We start from the raw sequence: 15431 nt of genomic DNA on the forward strand, positions 1-15431 counted from the left end.
CCTGGAGAACCTGGAGAACCTGGAGGACCTGGAGAACCTGGAGGACCTGGAGGACCTGGAGGACCTGGAGAACCTGGTGGACCTGGAGGACCTGGAGGACCTGGAGGACCTGGAGAACCTGGAGGACCTGGAGAACCTGGTGGACCTGGAGAACCTGGAGGACCTTGTGTATCTATGATGAGATCATCACAAAGTCCTGATCTCAGTCTGAGAAAATATTTTGGGAAAAGTCAGTTTGGATGGTTTTATTCCGTTAAGAGCTGAAATCATTTGAAAAGTATTTTTTGTGTTTAGTCAAACAGAACCAGAACCTCTGTCTGACTGGCCCGGGTCCAGCGGACCGCTCCGGCTGTCTGGCTCTCTGTTGAGTCAAAGTGTTGGTGTTGGATCAGGACGGCCGGTTCTGTCAGCTGAGTCCGTTTTACCGGCTGAACAGAGACGTTGGTTCTGATGTCAGTCCGTCCTGCTGGGCTTCCTTACAGAGCCGAGGTAACCGGCTGCTGATGGCCGAGTCTCAGGGGAGCGCTCGGACTGACTGGCTGTGTGTGTGTGTGTGTGTGTGTGTGTGTGTGTGTGTGTGTGCTCTCCAGCAGCCTGTTATCACCCTGGAGGGAAGCGTGGCGTGTACGTTCCCCAGGGAAGGGATCGATACAGTCACGGTGCAGGTGTCTGCTGGGAACGCCATCCTGCAGGACAGGAAAACTATTGCCGTCCACGGTGAGTTGAGACTGTCAACAAGATGCCACAACAATCTGCCTTCCTGTCAGCAGGAGGCGCCACCATCACTTCACACACTCCGACTGCTGCTGTTATTATTCCTGAAGCTGATCTACAGGCTTCAGTTTGGTTGATCACAGTGTAAACAGTCTGTTAATGTCTGATAAAAAGCAGGAATCCAGCGCTGCCCCTCCCTCACTTGTTGCTCCTCACGCCGCTAAGCTAGCTGGCTACTCAGGGCTCCTTTGCTTTTCGCTCACTTACAAGACAGAGAGTTTGGAAATATTTCTGGCTGTAAAAAATAAAGTATGTAATAAAGTAATAAATTAATGACATGGAAACCAAAATCTTAAGATAAAACCGTTAGTAAACTGAAAGGTTTTGCTCTGAATCAGAGATCTCATCTGCTGAGTTTTTTCTTTTTAATTTAAATGATAAATTGAACTTGATAACTGTGACCAATTGAAATCAATTGACTTTTTATTGTAGTTTTATGTTTATTTATTTTTCCTTTATTTTACCAAGGAAATTAGTTGAGAACAAATTCTAATTTTCATCATCAATGTTCCCAGGAAGCATCAGAACAGAGAAGAAAAGAATCAACATATTTGCTCATAATCCAGCTGTTTTTAAAAGCACATTGAACACATAGTATGGATTTTACTGACTTAAAGTCGATTTATGGTTTTTGATTGATGTACAAATAATTGTAATTAATTTATTGTCAGTCCCTCCAATAGTTCTGACAGTTTTCTGTATCATGGTGTCTGTGACATCAAGACCTGAATTTAAAATAAAAACTGATGATTTCCTTTAGAAAAACGTTACTTGATGAGGAGCTGAAGCTGAAAAAGGTCAGTGAAAAATCCTCACCTTATGTTTGCTTCATGCAGAATATTTCCGATCCCACCTGCTGGCCTTCTCCTCGAACCTGGACGAACACAACCCGGACGTGGCTGAGTGGAGGCAGGATGTGAGCCGGGTGATCCGGAACGCTCTGATCCAGGTGAGGCTCGCTCTCCCAGCTGCTGCTGTCTACTGCTCAGCTCCTTACAGGTTTGACTTTTACCCTGATAAATGGTCAGAAGGAGAACTGGGGAGGGGGGAGTAATGCTGGAGCAGGTGAACGCTGTGAGAGTTTGGGACCGGACCCAATAAACATCAGAAGTCCTGGTCCTGACCCGAGGAGACGCTGGCAGATGAGCCAAACACAAACTGTCAGGTGGACGAAATGACTCCAGCTCACATGTCAGAGACAGAGTCGGACTCATTAACCGGTTCTCGACACTTCCTCAGGATTCCGATATGTTTCCGATTCTTCGGAAGCAGCTCTCTGCCTCTTGCATCATCCTTTCACACTTTTTGATCCTGCAAAATCAAAATTGATGCCAGAAATGCATCCATCTCTCCAATCTTCACTGAGCACGCCTGGCTTGTTTTTTCTTTCTGACATGATTATTGTTTATGTTTTTTTTTATTTTTATTCCTGGTGACAACCTCAGCCTTGAAGGCGGAACGGAGCGAGAGGAAAAACTGAGATGAAAATCTGATTTGATGACTCTCAGTTGAGTGATCACTGAGGCTGAAGCTCATAGAGGGAAGTGGAGGAAGAAGCAGCGACTCCTGCAGGAGGCAGTGATCATTTCTTCATCTCTATTGATTTATTTCACACCGATGTAAAAGGAGAGTTATTCATTTTTACATTATTTGACTGAGAACTGAAGTTCACAAGCTGTTTGACTTAAAATCAGTCAGTTATCTTCATCTTTACTGGCAACAACCTGTAAACATCTTAGAAAAAAAAATCCACATTCAGAAATTATTGTTTTAACTGAATAATTACAAACCTCACTTATGATCACCCCTTGTGTGAATCCTTTGAACAACCTTCTTTTTAGCCTCTGTTGATCTTGCTCGGTGTTTTGGATATTTATCCTGCTATAGTTTCATTTTTCCATTGCCAGATGTTTTATTTAAAGTTTCCTGGCGTCTCTAAGGAAGTCTCTAAATTCAGGGCTGCATCCTTCCAAGGCCGGTTATGTCACAGCGATGAGACAAAAGCTGTCCAGGATCGGAGGCTCCACCAATCATAGTTTTCTCCTTTTTTTCCTCATTTGAAGGACGAGTGTGGAGTATCCTTCTCTGCCTGCTCAATCCGAAGATTCATTGCCGTCCAGCATTTTTAGAGCAAATGGACGAAGTGGCAGTTGTGGGAGAAGAAGTACAGTTTTAAATCTGTCTGTTAAAATGTGGCAGTAAGTTAGAACCCAAAGCTGTTCTGTTGTTTGAGATCCATTTTTACCTGCTTGGGTTCCTCGTCTTATTTTGAACTGTTATCTGTTAACATTTTAGATTTGTCCACCAGATGGCGCTATGTACTTTTTTGTTATTCAAAGTCTGTAAAAATGTCACTTCTTTGGTTCCCACAAGTAAAAAGCAGAAACCATAAGTAGGTGACATTGTTGATGTCTGTGTCTAAAACATGTGATTGTTTTCATGTTGTATTTTATCAATTTATATTTTGTCTCATTATATTTTTCGGATGTGTTGATTTTATGAAGACATTTTTGTTGGTAGTATCTCATCTCTACATAATGATTTAAATATGTTTCCAATCACTGATTGATTGCTGATCAAAATGTATTTTATACAAACATAACAATAGTTCAACCTGGTTCCTGAACTGCATCCCTCATTAAAAGCCTTCAGTTCTCATAAACTCTCATTTTCTGCTGCGTCTCCCTCAGGATATTTCTTATTATTTCAGTAAATAACTGAAAACTAAAGCAGTTTTAAATAATTCAGATGTCTAAAAATACAACCAAAACATTTTCAGCAGTTTTTGGAGCGCAGACATTTTGTTTAATAATAGTCGTGATTTCACAGGATGGTTTCTGCCGGAGGTCGGCTGGATTATCCTCTGATGAAGCCCAGCAGGTTTTAATCTGAGGTTCTGATCTGAGCAGATCCTGACTCTGGTCTCCTTGCAGGCGACAGGCGTACCGGAGGACCTGCTCCTGGTCACCGTCCTGCCAGGTTTACCAACAGCAGCCGAGTTTTTCCTGCTGCCTGACAAGCAGCTCACCGAGGGGAAAGCAGAGAAGAGCTCGGCTCATTTAGATCAGGTGAGGCGGCAGCGTCGCCCTCCAGTGGGCGGACGGATGTCACCTTGTTATCCTCGTTCTAACTTTAACACAACACACGGCTGCAGATCGTCTGTTCCTGCTTTGTGACTCACTGAGGGTCTTTTCATAGCAGCAGCTTGTCCGGTAAAACCTCCTGAAAATTTAAACCTGCAGCTTCAAGTTCCTGTTCCCCACCAGCAGATGTCACTGTTAATCTGCTGGAGAATTTTTTTTTGTAGGAGTCTAATTTTGGAAAATGCTTGAAGAATCGACTAATCAATAAGCCTGACAAGTATTATGAGTGAAAGGACTGACTTTTAAACTTACATGATGTTGGGGAGGCAGAGAGAGAAATGTTCAGCATCAATCGACATGAAGCAGAGCTGCTCAGTCTAACCTAACAGATGATGATCGATGTTAATGCCAGGAAGAATCCATGGATAGGAATCCTCCATTTCTCCCCTTCTTCCTCCCTCCTGCTTGATCTTCTGGAAAGTTCCCCCTCCCTCCAAGCCGGCCATAAATCTTCATTCATGGCTGGCGTCCTTAAAGTGCGGAGTTGGCTCCGCTTGTTAGAATGTAAAACAGATTTCACTGACCCCGCTATGCAAACGGTGAGAAAGTAATTAGTCAAAGCACAGACTAAATTTAAACAGCACAAAGGGGAGCATGAAGGAGTACAGGAATTACTCACATCACAATTAATTTAGCAAATGAGGCAGATAAGATAAATGAAGTCTCTGCAGCAGAGAGAGAGGAAGTGTTTGCTTTAATTATGCAGCTCCTTATTGGCTTCTTTTATGAATATGATTTAAAAACAGCAACACTTCATTTGTAGATTGTGTAGGAGCTCCGATGAAGAGGTCTGTCTGTGTGGATCAGCTGGGATGGTTCTCCAGTTTAGCTCCGGGTCGCGGTAACCTTCCCAGGTTGGATCCCAGTTCATCTGTCTGAAAGCAGAGATCGAGCTGCCTGCGTTGCATTATGCATCATGGAGGAAAAGGTCCTGCAGACAAAGACTCTTACATAAACAGGAGCGTTCACATGTGTGGGCGGGTCAGGGCCGCGCTGATACGGCTCGGTATTTAAGGTGCATTCAGCGTTATGATAATTTCAGAGGCTGCAGGAACGTTCTCAGGTCAGAGCTGATAAACGTGCTGCACGTTTTTATCCACTTCATTTGACCTTCTCAGGAAAAAGTAGGTTTGCGGAGGCTGTTTTCAGTTTGAGGTTGTCTTCATAAACACTGCATGAGTCGGTGCTTCAGCATCAACAGGTGGGTTCTTATGGGACTGTGGATGGAAATGAGCATGTTGCTAAATCCAGAGTATTTACTACAATTTTGTACATTTATTAATGTACCTTTAAAATCAAATAAAATCAATGAATACTTCCAATAATAATCACTTTGTATTATTAGTCCTACACTAATAATTCAAAGTGATTATTAGTGGACTTGAGTGTATTTACTTTTTATTTTTCTAATATTTTTTGACCACTGGGGACATTTAATGATGCTTTCAACTTCTTGACCTTTAAATTATTGATTTGTATTTTAACACCAATGAGCCTCTCAAGTATTTCTCCCTCAGAAATAAAATAAAAAAATTGATTTTCACAGTTTATTTTTAGACCTAAAATAAAAAAAAGATAAAATAACGAGTTTCCAGCAAAAGTAAAGTTGAAGTGAAAACACCATTGTCATTCCCAGGGCTTCTGGAAGTCTCTTGAGGGGTATGAATACTTCTGAGCACCATTTTAAGTAGACAGTGTGAGAAACAAACATTTTGTTCCTGATTTAGCAGAATATCATTAATTTTACACCTTTGATCCTGATGCACCTGCCCTTCTGAGAATTAGCACATCAAAAGTATTTGCTTCAGAAACGGATCTCCTCCTAACTAGTGTTTGAATCCTCTAGACGTGCCAAGATAATAAAAAGTCTCACAGGAGCTTTAGCTCCAATAAACTGATCCTAATGATCGGTTTGCTGAAAACTCTGCATTTCTCCTGCAAACTTTAAACTTACAGAAACTGGAAAGGTCAGTTCTGTAAGTGTCCTGGTACTGGAGCGTTATTGATGCCCTGGGTTTTACTGTGTTTGTAACAAACCCAACTTGTCTTTGTTGCAGAAGAGTCTGGAGATCTGATAGCACTTGCATATGAAGCTTGAAATGGTTAATGTGTAGAAACCCTGAAATCTAGATAAGAAATGCGTGTTGAACTTTTGATTTAGTTTCAAACTCGAATGAAAACAATCAGTCAGACTAGCTGAGCCTTTTCATCCATCCTAGCAGCTTTTTCAACACATTCACACTTTATTAGTTTCCTTTTTCTCCAACCTGTTTTTATCTTTCACTTTTCAGTCAGATTTTACATCTGGTGTTATGGGAGCTAAAATCCTATTTTCCTGCCAGTCAAACTGTGTTATCGTTGGTATTTCTCATTGATTCATCTAAATAAATGGGAACACATTGTCTCCTAGCGACAGAGCGCTGGCTACAAAGAGCCTAAAGATCACACTTTAATGCAGCGTTCTCTGGTTTGTGACGATGCAACACTTCATCAACTGAACTGAAGCCACTTTATGTAAAATGTGTGAAATTGCATCCATCTACTGCTGTGACTGAGTCCATATGACGAAAATGATGTAAATGCTTGTTTTAGACAACATGCTGGGTGATGATATTTCCTTTAATCTAAAATTGCATAAATTGTACCTCAGGTATTGCAGGAACACAAACAAGCATCACATCTCTGTGGACAGAGATTCAAACTTCCCAACATTTCAGTCGCCTGCTGACATCCGACTGAATCTGTAAAACCGGATGAACCTGCTACACCTTCAACTGTTTCACTTAAATTACCATAAACCTTCACAATAATGCTATAAGAATATCTGAACGTTTGTGGTTGAAACAAAACAAAACCTTGCAAAACATCAAAAGGGGTGTGAATACTTTTGCAGGACACTGCGGTGTCTAAAAACTCAGTAATATATCTGGTTGATGAAACACTAAAGCAGGGCTGGATGTAGAGCTTAAATATACAAAGACGTGACGGAAACCTGCTGGAGTTTGTTTGCACTGAGGATAGAAAGAATTATTTTTCTTTATTTCTTCTTTGATATTTCTTTTTCATGGCTTATTCTTTAATTAGCAATATTCAATATGACAAAGGAGAGAATTAGAGAATTTGTATTTCAATACCTATATTATTTATTTGTCGTCAGTAAAAGAATATTTTCAAATTTGTTCAGTTTTCCTGAGATGCTCAAAGTTGTTTTGCCTCTTTTATCCAAAGCAGCCGTTTAACTTTTAAAAGTAAATTTTTAAAATAAAAAATAATGTGATTCCTTCAGATCTCACTTAACAGGACCAGAGACACTAAAGACTGACAAAGATAACTATTTGCTTTACCTGGTGATGTGTTAACATGAAACAAGACAGGTGTGTTTCCATAGCAACCAGCCCAGGTCATGTGCTTTCTGTCTGCAGCTCTCTGACCTCCTGCTGATCGCCTTGAATCAGAACCTGGTCCAGTTCACGCTGCGGCCGGGGGTCCAGGTCACCGTGTACGCCGCTCACCTGTCGGCAGGTAAGGCCGCCGTCCGCCTGCTCACCGTCTACCTTCAGCACAAACATGAAGCATGTGGCCAGGCTCAGCGGACAGTCAGGTTTATATTTCATATTTTTATTGCCCCACCCCCTCTCGACTAATAACTCCACCCCTGTGTCTGATTGGCTCCCACCATGTAGCTACACAGAGACATTCAGAGACGTATGTGTGCCTCTTCCTTTTGGGGATGCTGCTACTGTCCTAAAGGGGCTTTTAAGCTAAAGAGTAAGAGAAGTCCATATATTAAACCGATTCATCACATGGGTCTCATTTCTGTTCACTGCTCGTTGCATGAGGCAGCAGGCTGCTAATACACCTCCTCTAACTCTGCTGTGTTGTTCACACGCTGCGGTGGCTGTCTCCCTGTCTCTGCAGCGCCCCTGGTGGACACCAGCGAGAACCACAGTGGCTCTGCCATGCTAATGCTGCTCTCTGTAGTGGTTGCGGGTTTAGCTGTGTTTGTCATCTACAAATTTAAGAGGTAAAGTTTTCCTGAAGCTCGACACACAAACAGCTGACAGCTGCTGATCAGGCCATCGCTCACAAAAAGAAATGTCAGTCGGCCTTCAGCGGCTTTCAGGATGAAGGCCTTTAAATGGAGGCTGCTGACCTTTCTGAAATGTTAAACCGTGTTTCCTTGCTGAGACGGCGTTCAGAGGGAAAATCATGTGAAGGGTCATGAAGATTTATAGACAAGCAGAAGCAAAATGAAACATTTATTAGCCTTAACAGGTTTTATATCTGCTGAATCCCATCCAGACGCTGGTTGACATGGAGCAAACATTCAGTTAAAGGTTGAGGAAACCAGTCCGATCCATCATGTGTTCCTGGTAGCTTCCTCTCTCTTTCCGTCTGCCTCACTGTAAATCTTTCCTCAAGGAAGATCCCAGGCCTCAACGTCTATGCGCAGATGCAGAACGACAAAGAACCAGAAGTGATGAGTCCAGCCAATCCCTCAGAGGCCACGCCCTGCTCACCGCAGGACTCGGTGCCTTCTCTGGAGATTCTGGACACCGAGTTGAACTCGCGGCCCATCGGTGAGTGACCTTTGACCTGATCCGAGCCTCCCGTCTCGTCTCACGGCTGCTTCACCCCGTCCTGTCGCTCATCCTGTGCTTTCTGTTGTTTCTCAGTGAAGTGGTCCAGACTGCAGGAGAACTAGACATAAACAGATCAGAGGCTGTTAGTGGTACGGTCAACACGCTGCCTCTCCTCTGAACGGGTCGACATCAGACTCAGCCTCACATTATACGGAATGATATGAGTGCCAACATTTCTTATTAAACACTTTGCGAATGCTTTCTGTAAAATCACAAAATTAAGTTTGAAAACACTGTTTATTGATTATGTCATTATTTATTTTTTCTTTATGTTATTTATGTGTTTGATTATTTTAATGTCAACTTTTGTTTCTTGGATTTATAAGATTTATTCCACTTTGTCTTTTTTTGACTTTTATTTTTTAACTACATTTCAACATTAAATATTTTATTTAGTTTTATTTCTCGTTAATCAATGGATTATTTGCTTTTATTATAGCATTTGAGTTTTTAGCTGCCTTCCCGTTATTCCATACTTATGATTTTAAAACCACATTCAATTCAAAATACTTTATTTATCCCAATGGGAAATTAAACATTGACATCATTCTGATCACTCAATTATTTCCAAAGAATCATTATGGACGGTGATGCTGTGGGCAGGAAGGATCTCCAGTAGCAGTCAGTCTTCAAACTATTGGAAGAGGCCTCTGACTGAAGACCTTTGCTGCATGGTAGTCTGTCATAAAGTGCTAACAGCCAATGTTCAGGCAGCAGATCATATGATGCTAATCAGCTGCTCCTAGATGTAAAAAACAATCAAAAATTGATTATATATCATATCAACTGTCTGACCATAAAAGGAGCAAACATCCTTACTGCTGCACAGCATCTAAATCCAGAGGGAGAAATTATCCAGACATTCAAAGCCAAAACCAGAAAATGATAAAAGTTTAGGAGAAGATCCAATCAGCGCTAACGTCACAGAGCTGCTCCACGTCTGTCCTCCTGTGCTGTTCAGAAACGGTCCAGCGTTTAGTTTATGTCCAGAGTAACTGCAGAACTTTAATGTTTTAATAGGAGCATAATATGCCTCATTTCAGATTTCATGCCTCATCTGTCTGAGTTTGTTCTGATTTATCATCCATCAGTTCTTCCTGTGAAGAGTTGATTTTATCTCTGAGATCCAGTCATGAATAACATTTCTGGTTGACACAAAATGTCACTTGTTTTATTTTCAGTTTTACTGCCATTAGTTTGCATTTTTATATCATTCTGCAGAGTAATCAAAGTAAGAACAAAAAAACTCTCTTCACTCTATTTTAACCCAAACTGATTCAGTTAGGTTCACCTCAGCCTTCTGAAGATTTGACATCCACAGAAAAGCTTCTTCGGTTTCCCTCCAATTGTAACAACAGTCATTGTCCCACTTCAGCTTCATCAGAACCCGGACATGGAGTCCAAACGTTTGTCCCAGAGTGAATGTCCAAACTGTGATGTGGCTTTGATGTTGTCTTAACATCTTCTTCTTCTCTGAATGGCCTTTCAGACCTTGTTGATACAGGATGTGGATGATGACACTCTCAGTTTTAGGCATCATCTTAAGGTGCTTTTGAGTTCAATCTGGGTTTAACTCACATATTTCACACCAGTTCTGTTGAATTTATTTCATGATGTCACACAAGGAAGCAATATGTTGGAGGAATTCCCTGAAACATATCTGAAGTGTGTCAACAGCCTTTCAACCAGCATTGAAAATATGTAACAAACTTTTTATCTTATTCTTTGACTTCATGTTCCACAGAACAGGCTAATCTGCAACGATGACGGCAAAGTTATACAAGACTATGATCATTACTAGAATATTACTGATAAGTTGATTTATTCCAGTAACTTCATGGTAAATAAATCTGATTATTGATTTTTTTTTTACAAAGTTGGATGTTTTCAAGGACGTATTTCTGTTAATTTAGATATTTTTATTACAGATCATGACAACACATTTAAACCTAGAACTTTACCCCAGACATGAAAAACATTTTATTAATGAATAACATTTGTTTAGAGGTCTTTATATGTTGGTTTGTTAATCTGTGTTCTGTCTGCTCTGCTCTCCCCTCAGGATGTATGAAACCTCATGTACATGTGAAATTCTCCACAGAACTCCCCACATACATCGTCTGAACTCTGGACTGGACTGACGCCTCCAGCTCCCATCATGGATTTGATCTTACTTTTGTTTGGATTTTGTGTTTGGATCTCGATGGTTTGGAGCTTTACACCTGTGCATATTGGAGCCGGATGACACATACTGTGCTCTGCTGAACGCAGAAGAAACTGTACAGGTTTTATTTTCTTCTCGTTTCTCCTTCATGTTTTAAAAGAAACATGTTCAGACTTGAGTTTGTTTCTGAGTCGAGGAGGATCGCCAGCATGAACGAATCGAAAGTTTGGGATTTTCTCACATCCTGGATCGGTTTGCTGCTTTCTGATGCAAACAGCAGACGGTGTATTATTTATTCATATAAAAATACTTTCATGAAGTACGATATGGAAGTGAGTGACATATTAATTTTGTAAATCATGAATGTCTATGTTAGAACTTTGTGTATTTTAATAACAAATGTACTAAAAAGAGACACTTATAAAATATGACTCAGCTATTTCAAAGCTTTTGATCTACTGTCCTCAAAAAGCTGATTTATGGCACAAAGCAGGTTTTCTACTGAAATATTCTGCTTTTATTTTGGCTTTTACAACAACGTTGAGCTTTCAGGATTAATTTAAGCCTTCATGTTTGTTGCCTCTGCTCATGTTGATGACACCTGCCAGTTTGTAAAAAGCTCCGTGCTTCAGAACCTCCTTCCCACAGCCAGGCCCCAGCCTTCAGCAGAGCTTTCAGGAGCAAAGATAAAGCTGTGTGTGTGGATGGCGCCGATGCCGCCGGTGGTCCTGGAATGACCGCAGGAGGCCAAGTGGAGCTTATCGAGACCCGCGTAGAAACGTGGGACCTGGAATGAGATCCAGCTGCTTTACAGGAGAAGTCAAAGAGCTGGAAAACACAGAGACAGATGGAAGTACGGCGAAGCATTAGGAGCGTTCCAGTGGGCAGAATGAGAGGAGGGCGACTGCTTGAATACTTAATGTGGCCCGTCGAGCTCAAGGCCCGCTAAGGTTGGTGACACATCTGGGTTAATGTTGTGACCTGCTGCAGCGAGGCGGCCGTCTTCATCCCGGCTCATTAGGACGTGCTGCAGGAGCGCAGCAGCAGAACTGGAGCACAGCAGCTGCAGGGCGCCGCGGCCGGCTCAGACCAGACACACGGAAACGCCTGATTGATGCTTTCACAGCTTCTGAGGCAACGCAGCCGGACCCGGTTAGAACATTTTTAAACCGATGTTAGGTCCAAACAAAGCTTTTCCATGTACCACACCTTGGAAAAGTATTCAGATCCCTGGAAATGTCCTTATTTTGTCACATTACAAACATAACAGTATTTTATTCCAACTCTATGTGATGGATCAACACAAAGTGAAAGTTTGTGGACTTTGGAATGAAACAGTTTCACAGTTCACTGAGGGTTTCCAAAGTTTTACTCACCTCCAGACGCTTTCTGGCAGATTCTTCTTTTCAAATTAGTTTAAAGCTCCATCAGATTGGATGAAAAGCTTCTGAGAACATCTATTTAAAGCACTGAGCTTTGACTAGGCCATTCCAACACCTAAATATCCCCTGCCTTTGGCTGCATGTTTGGGGTCAGAGGCCTGATACTTCCTGTATTTTCCTGGTTTATCTTCTCATGAACTCTGACCTGCTTCTGCTGATGAAAGCCTCCCCAAAGTATGATGCTGCCACCTCCATGTTTCCTGGTGGGGATGTTCATGGTGACGTTCCTTTTGTGTGTTGACCAGAAAGTTTTGCACATCCCCTCCTTCCATGTTCACCATGTCTCCATCATGGCTGTGGTGAACCGAAAGCAGAACTTTTTCTGGCTCTTTTTGCTCCTGTTCCATTAAAGTCTGATTAGTGGAGCGTTCCACTTGTATTTGTTTTGTCACCAGGTTCTCCCACCTGAGCGCTGATCCCTGCAGATCCTCCAGAGTTATCTAATAAACGCTCTCACTGCCCGGTCCAGTTGAGACGACATTCAGCACTGGATCACTATAATTAGATCTGAAGTGAGCCAGTTGCTTTATGCTTGTCAGAATTTTATTTGAAGAAGATTTTTAGAATTAAATAACTTTGCATTCATTAGTCATACATTACTTTGTGTTGGTCTGTTTCATAAAGTCTTGATAAGACGTCTGTGTTTGTAACACCGACATGTTGGTATGTCGTGGTGTGAAGTTTGCAAATTGCTGCAGATGAAGAAAAGTGAAGGAAGTCTCAGCTGTTACTGCAGCTTTAAAGAAGATCCTTTGGTTCCCATCAGTGAAGTCTTGGAGACGATTGGCCCGGACATTCAGGAAATGAGCTAAACACCTGTTGGGAGAACAGGAAGTTGGTCTGACTGTGGATAAACTAGGTTCTAACCTGGGAGAGTTATCTAAAACTGAGATAGAATGAGTTTGGCTGTATCCACAGGCCTTGTTGTCCTAAAGTATTGGATTTTACTTCTGGTTCGAAAATAGAAATATGAAGTCACTGAGGTCAGTCTGGATGTTTTAACTGACAAGTATGGGAGATATCATTTCCCATACTTGTCAGTTAATACTTGAGCTTTTACTCTTCAACACTGGACCAATATGGATCAGTGTCAGGTTGTTTCAGACTGACTAGATATTGTTCTTATTCACAATTATCTACATTGAAAATTAGCTTTTTGCTCACAAATGTTGTTCAAATGTATTATTAATATTTAAACTCAGTCTTGGTTTGATCAATTTTGATGAATTACATGTTATTTAGATTGATGGCCATATATATATATATATATATATATATATATATATATATATATATATATATATATATATATATATATATATATATATATATTCAAACAAAACAAATTTGATTTAATGCTTGTGGCCAGTTTTTCTGCATTTTGTTTTTTCTAAGGCTTTTACCTGTAGATGCAGATCTGATGATAAATATTTTCTATTTAAAACATTCCCACAGTTACCTCCCACTTAAATCTCTAAATTCTCAAAACGTTCTAATAATTATTCCTCCTGTTTTTTCGTCTTCTGCCTTCTCCTGCTTTTTTCCACTGTTTGACGTTTTTCTGTCTCACAATCAATGGACTGTGCCAGGCCAATAGTTGCACCCTAACTCTCCCGTACCATGGTTCTATGGACCCATTGCTGGAGCTGGGCCAGGTGGCCGGTTTGGGTTGGTAGGATGGAACAAGCTATCCAACTGACCCGAGCCGCACCACTCAGTGGAAACGAGGCATTTATGAGTCATTGTGAAAATAATGGAACAGTAGAAGCTGTAAAAATGTGACCCTGTAAAACAAACTATGATGCCAATGCAACATTTAACACTGATGTCACCTTCCATAGTTTAGTTTTAGGCCCGGTTTATTTCCTTGCTTTGTTTTTTATCTGAGGTTCCAGGACCAGGTCTGTAGTTTTTTTTACCATGTCTTGTTGTGTTTGAGTCATTTATTCTGGTATGTTTTTGTTTTGTTTATTTTTTGTGGACAAAGAAAATCAGAACAAAATAACATTTTACTTCGCAGCAGTTCACTTTATTTTATGACCAACTTTTGTAAAGTAGGGATGTAAACAGTCTTCAGATCTGTTTGGCCAGTCTTTGTTTTAAACTGAACCATCATGTCAGTCGGGAGCAGTGGTGCAAAGCAGAAGAGTCTGAATCCAAACCAGAAGAGAGCTCTGCTTGGAGACGTCCAGTCAGACGTCCAGTCAGACGTCTGAAGGCTGACCTGCTTCCTGGCTCAGCTGAGCTGGGATGTGTGAGCGCTGTGGGAAACATCACGGAGCTTTAGACCGAACCCTCTCCATCTCCTCCTTGCAGAATTAGCAAGATTATTATTTTTGTAGAGAAATATGAATAATAATCCAAAAATAAAGTTTTATTACTGTACAGCTTTTGTATGAGAACAGACGGTAAGATGTTCAAGTGTTTCTGTTTGACCTCAACTGTGCTGTGTGTAATTGTTTAATGCATTTACAATCATATTTATTAAATGGAAAGAAGTCTGTTAACTGTTCCTGTGTTTTTTGGGGGGATTTTTTTTTTATGATTTTCTGTCTTAGTTGTAAAAGCTCTACTGTTGTTCCAGTTTTCACTTTAATAACTAGTGTGCATCAGAAACAGTTTTGTTTTGATCATTTTTCATCATATTTTAAAAATCCTAAACTTACCAAACTATTTCAAAGTTTCCAATTAGAATACACTGCAGTGCCAGTTTATGTCGCCAGGTGGCAGACTTGTCATTTATCGTTTCAATTAGAACGAAGAGACTAATAAATGGACCAATTAACTTTCAGGTTCAGTCAGAATTGGTTATTAAGCAGTATTCACCTCGCTGCTCATGTGTTAAAGTAATGAAACCAAGATGGCTCCCAACAACTGATCAGCAGATGGAGGAGCCACTGAGTTTAGAGCGTCACAGATTATCAGCAGCAGTTCGCATCAGAGACACAGAGAGGAAGAAAGTCACTGAAGTGGACGTCCTTCAGCCACATCCCACATCAGCCACCGCTCCGTTGTGAACAGAACCCAGGATGCCACTCAACTCCTGGGACTGGAGGTGAGAGGCGCCTCAGTGCCACGTTTGAACCATCAGGGTGGTCGACAAGGAGGGCGCCATGCATCCGGCACTGATGACAGACTGCAACACCATCTCTCATTGTTTATATTCATTAATTACATTATTTGCTGTTTTAAACTGTGAACTTTATGTTCTCTCTGTTATTTTTCCGTGTATGAAGCTACATCTGGTCTGGCGTTCTGATTGGCT

The 15431-nt window shown here is 41.1% G+C and overlaps 1 protein-coding gene across 4 annotated transcripts in view; it reads left to right on the plus strand.

Annotated features, from left to right (window-relative positions):
* The window catches only part of sorcs1 (sortilin-related VPS10 domain containing receptor 1), a 91126-nt gene extending 78873 nt beyond the window's left edge, over window positions 1–12253 (plus strand). The window contains exons 21-28 of one of the 4 annotated variants that reach the window (XM_015039650.1): window positions 591–717; window positions 1611–1723; window positions 3708–3842; window positions 7340–7439; window positions 7836–7941; window positions 8340–8497; window positions 8594–8649; window positions 10623–12253. In XM_015039650.1, the coding sequence (XP_014895136.1) occupies window positions 591–717; window positions 1611–1723; window positions 3708–3842; window positions 7340–7439; window positions 7836–7941; window positions 8340–8497; window positions 8594–8622 (768 nt within the window). In that variant the 3' untranslated portion in view covers window positions 8623–8649; window positions 10623–12253. Of the gene's footprint in view, window positions 1–590; window positions 718–1610; window positions 1724–3707; window positions 3843–7339; window positions 7440–7600; window positions 7686–7835; window positions 7942–8339; window positions 8498–8593; window positions 8650–10622 lie in introns of those variants that run through there. The other 3 variants (XM_015039639.1, XM_015039659.1, XM_015039669.1) reach the window with 3 other exon arrangements.
* The last annotated feature ends 3178 nt before the right edge of the window (window positions 12254–15431 follow it).

This window comes from Poecilia latipinna, unplaced genomic scaffold (assembly GCF_001443285.1).
Source record: "Poecilia latipinna isolate Pla-1442-1.1 unplaced genomic scaffold, P_latipinna-1.0 Scaffold29, whole genome shotgun sequence".
Taxonomy (NCBI): domain Eukaryota; kingdom Metazoa; phylum Chordata; class Actinopteri; order Cyprinodontiformes; family Poeciliidae; genus Poecilia; species Poecilia latipinna.